The sequence below is a fragment of the Ammodytes marinus genome (assembly GCF_949987685.1).
Source record: "Ammodytes marinus genome assembly, chromosome: 8".
Lineage (NCBI taxonomy): Eukaryota > Metazoa > Chordata > Actinopteri > Uranoscopiformes > Ammodytidae > Ammodytes > Ammodytes marinus.
In genome coordinates, this window is record NC_137212.1 from 2446440 (window position 1) to 2451439 (window position 5000).

General features: G+C 39.8%; 1 protein-coding gene across 1 annotated transcript in view; it reads left to right on the forward strand.

Moving 5' to 3' along the window:
• mast2 (microtubule associated serine/threonine kinase 2) overlaps positions 1–5000 on the forward strand; it is a gene marked incomplete at its 5' end in the record, with an annotated part of 199097 nt that overhangs the window by 104448 nt on the left and 89649 nt on the right. Inside the window, one exon of the mRNA XM_080032778.1 lies at positions 1945–1976. Coding sequence (XP_079888904.1) covers positions 1945–1976 — 32 coding nt within the window. The remainder of the gene's footprint in view (positions 1–1944; positions 1977–5000) is intronic.

The following is a 5000-nucleotide window of genomic DNA, read 5'->3' on the forward strand; positions in this document are numbered from 1 at the left end:
ATGTCACACTAGTAAAATGTAGGGTTAGACAGTGAGACCATAAAACACTCTTTCTGCCTTTTCTCAGGCTAGGATGAACCGATTTCTAAAATGTTTATACTACATAGGATCTCAGAGTTCAATACACCTTCATATTTCCACCGGTGAAGTAGGCCTTTAACATAGACATATTCAAATGAGCTTAATGTGAATTTTCCAAAATATGTCTGAGAATAAATCCAGCCATAAGCCAAACAGCAGTTATCACCTTTTATAAGATGCTTTTAACAACACTCTCCTGCCCCCATGTGGCCACTTAAACAAGGTGCAGCTTAAAGTGCACACAATAAACTCACTCACCTATTCAAAACGTGCCCAAACGTGCCCCTCCTAATAATAGATAGCAGCATCTGGTAAACATCTGGTCAATGATCAAATTCCTTCGTGATTTTTCTCTACTTATGACATCTATTGCAGTATGTCCGTCCTGGGAGAGGGATCCCTTACTCTGTCGACTCTCCCTGAGATTTCTTCAAACTTTTTTTAATCCCGGTAAAGGGTTTTTTACTGGGAGTTTTTTCTCAGCCGAGCTAAGGGTGTAAGGGCAGATAGATAGATAGATAGATAGATAGATAGATAGATAGATAGATAGATAGATAGATAGATAGATAGATAGATAGATAAGGGCCGTGGGTGTCATACTGTATGGAATGTAAAGCCCACTGAGGCAAATGTCTATTTGTGATATTGGGCTATACAGATAAAACTGATTTGATTTGATTTGATACTAACATCCTACTCATGTTTGTCAATTTTTTTTTCCCTAATTAAAAAAAAAAAATTATACAAAGGAGTGAAGTTAGTTGATGCCATACATTTGATTACATTTGATTTGCAGATATAGAAAATGATGACTTGTAGTTTTAAAGGGACACTGTAACATTTTAAGTAATGTATTAGCTAAAATCAATATCCTCATTCATAAATATGTCCTCATTGATGTAAAATCACCTCTGCCAATAATCTGAATTATCCTCCTGAGTGGAGAATTACAAATATTAATGTTACATTTTGTACATTGAGCAGGCAAGTCAATCCATGTTGGTTGGAATGTCATCAGGTGCATTGTTTAGAATTTAGAATTGTTCTTGTCCTTGAAGGCCACTGTAGCTTCTGTTATTATTCAAAATGGGTGGGGTTACCTAGGGAGCGTTGCAATCTAGAACTGTCTAGATGATGTCATATTACACACTGCCCCTTTAAGTGTTTCAATGAGTGCCTAATGAAGGGTTAAGAAATAGGATGATTTGTAGAGATTGTAAATTAATAAATTAATTGTTTTTTTTCTGTAAGATGTCTGTCCAATAACAAATATTGAACACCTTTTCTGATGGAGAAACATGAGCTGAATGATGCCACAGTGCCACCTGTTGGTAGCACACCTGTACTGACTGAACTTTGACATAAATAATATTGCACCCCACACACACACACACACACACACACACACACACACACACACACACACACACACACACACACACACTATATTATTAGTGATCACTCAAATAACCATAAATAATTTTTTTATCCTAATTTACGATGCTGCAAGTGTCTGTATGTGTCAGTTGCTGAAAATATATTTTTTTGACAATTTCAAGTAATCAAAAAATTCTCTTATTAATAAGTTGTATCCTTATTCACGGTGCTACTAGTGTCTGTATGTGTATGTTTAAAAAAAAAAAAAAAAAAGGGATAATTTTAAATTTTAAACCAAACATTTTTTTAATCCTAATTTACGATGCTGCAAGTTTTAAAAATATATTTGTCAATTTCAAATAATCAAAAAAAATATGCAATAAATAATTTGTATCCTTATTTATGATAGTACAAGTGCCTGTATGTGTATGTTGTTAGAATTTTAATTTTAAATAACAAAAATCTCTCTCTCTCTATGTCTTTCAGAAGGAGCTGAGCCTTCCCAGACGCGGCAGTTTGTAAGTACCCACAATGCTCTCTGTTTACCCATAATGCTCTCTGTTTCCCCATAATGCTCTCTGTTTACCCATAATGCTCTATGCTTCCCTCTGTGCTTGTGACATCTGGAGAAGTTTGGCAAAAACGTCTGTAAAGGTGCAAATGCAATGAACCAAAACACAGATACTCAGATCGTTAAAGGTGGTATTGTTTATTAGGTGTTGAATTTTGGGGTGAAAGTGGAAGAGAAAGTTCCGTTCCACCTTAAAATATTGAATCTTTGTCGGTGAGATTCTGTGGTTTCTGTCTGGTGTGCAGATTATTACTGTGTGTGTGTGTGTGTGTGTGTGTGTGTGTGTGTGTGTGTGTGTGTGTGTGTGTGTGTGTGTGTGTGTGTGTGTGTGTGTGTGTGTGTGTGTGTGTGTGTGTGTGAGATTGTGTGTGTGTGTGTGTGTTTGTGTGTGAGATTGTGTGTGTGTGTCTTTATTTCCCCTGTGTATACCTCTGAAGTATGGATCACAACAGTGGGAGGACTCCAGTAAAGGGTGTGGGGATTATACAGTATGTTCCTATATTGACTTTGTTATTATGTCTATAGATTTATTACATTTTAATTAAATATTTATTTTTTTGGGTTCTATAAAAAAGCTTTGTACATTCACCGCCTAGGGAGGGAGCAGGAACTTAGTTCCGGTTCTGCTCTACAATCTTGGGGCGACTGTGTCTCAGGTGGTAGAGCGGGTCGGCCGATGATCAAAGGGTTGGAGGTTCGATCCCGCGCCCTGCCACCTGTATCATAGTTGTTGTGTCCTTGGGCAAGACACTTCACCCACCTTGCCTCGTGTGAATGTCGATAGTTAGCCCTGCTGCTATCGGTGTATGAATGTGTGTGTGAATGGTAACGTGGGAAAGGAAAACAGGTCTCCCTTGTAAAAGAGTCTTCGGTCTCAATGGGATTTACCTGTAGAAATAAAGGTTAAAAAAAAAAATTGGTCAGAATTTCCATGTGGGAAAAACTGCAGTATGTCTACGATAGGATAGCGAACAAGTGAGTGTGAAAGTATGTTTTGTGTTCATTCAAAATCAATGGACAACGAGGAGAGAGTGAGTGTGTGTCCGTGTCTGTGTGTGTGTGCGTCTGTGTGTGCTTTTGTGGCTATTATTAGCCTTACTAGTCCTTTAAATGTCACCAAACTTCGTTCCACATGTATGTTTGTTTGTTTGTTTAGCCTCAGCTGCTAATCCTTTCCAAGTTGTAAAGATAGCTTCCAGTAAAAGGTTAGGGGAGTTTGAAAGTCAATGAGTGCATCCTGTTTGTGTGTGTGTGTGTGTGACTGTGTGTGTGTGTGACTGTGTGTGTGTGTGTGTGTGTGTGTGTGAGAGAGAGTGTGTGTGACTGTGTGTGTGTGTGAGTGTGTGTGTGTGTGTGTGTGTGTGTGTGTGTGTGTGTGTGTGTGTGTGTGTGTGTGTGTGTGTGTGTGTGTGTGTGTGTGTGTGTGTGTGTGTGTGTGTGTGTGTGTGTGTGTGTGTGTGTGTGTGTGTGTGTGTGTGTGTGTGAGAGAGAGAGTGAGTGTGTGACTGTGTGTGTGTGTGTGTGTGTGTGTGTGTGTGTGTCAGAACAGCTGAGCATCCCACTTTGGATAGATGTAAACCTATTTATAGTGTGTGTGTGTGTGTGTGTGTGTGTCTCTGTGTGTGTGTGTGTGTGTGTGTCTCTGTGTGTGTGTGTGTCTGTGTGTGTGTGTGTGTGTGTGTGTGTGTGTGTGTGTGCTTGGCTGATTTATTGTCTTGGCTGAAAAGATTTGTGTGTTTGGAAACATGTAAGTAAAGGCATGAGTCAAGTTTGCTGAAGAACTGGTGGAAAATAAAGTGTGGACACTCACTCACTCACCCACTCACTCACCCACTCACTCACTCACTCACTCACTCACTCACTCACTCACTCACTCACTCACTCACTCACCCACTCACTCACTCACTCACTCACTCACTCACTCACTCACTCACCTTCCTTAAAACTGCATTGTGTAGAATTAAACCTTTTTTGGGCATTTTCAAGCTTTATTAGACAGTACAGAGTTGAAATGGGGAGACAGAGAGAGAGAGAGAGAGAGAGAGAAAGAGAGAGAGAGAGAGAGAGAGGGGGGGGATGACCTGCAGTAAAGGTCCACGGGTCGGATTTGAACCCGCGACCACTGCAACGAAGGCCTGAGCCGATATGGTACACGCTCTATCCACTACACCACCGGAGCACCCCAGAATTAGCCTTTTTATATCTCCATAGGAGGAGTGTGTAACCCTACACGGAGGCCACCATGTTTCTACAGTAGCACAGAACAGACAAACTTAACGGCCTTATGTGTTTTTATATATATAGTGGGCGTCCTGGGGAAATGCACCTGTTGGAAGACCAAGAAGAAGAAGAAGTACTATAGAATAAATAACTAAATACATCTTCACCTCATCACTTGATATTGTGGAAAGACTTGAGGCAGTGGTGGATGATGCCATCTTTAGTAACTATAGCTTCTTGTCCATTGAAGGCCACCGTAGCTTTTGTAAATTTGTGCAATTTAGACACTGTTGATTTGATTAAAACAGTCACATGGTCACATACAAGCATTATTCAATAGTTGCAACTTCTGAGAAAATGCTCTTAAGAGAGTTCTAGGATTTAGATATTGAATTACATTAATAGTTTTGAGACCGTAATTCAAAATAATGATTATATTCTTATGTATTCTCAGAAAAGCCAAATCATATTATGAAAGTTCCCTGACCTGAACATGTTGTTTTCTAGTTTTTCATCCAACTCTTATATGATCTCAAATGTTTTTTTTGTGGTTGTATTTTTTAAGATATTATTTTTGGGCATTTTTATGCTTTATTGATAGTGTAGAGACAGAGTTGAAATGGGGCAAAGAGGGGAGTGACATGCAGAGAACGACCGCGGGCTGGAATCGAACCCGGGTCCGCTGCTGGCCGAGGCCCATGGGGGGGGACGCCCTACCAACTGAGCTAAGGGCGCCCCCTATCTCAAATGT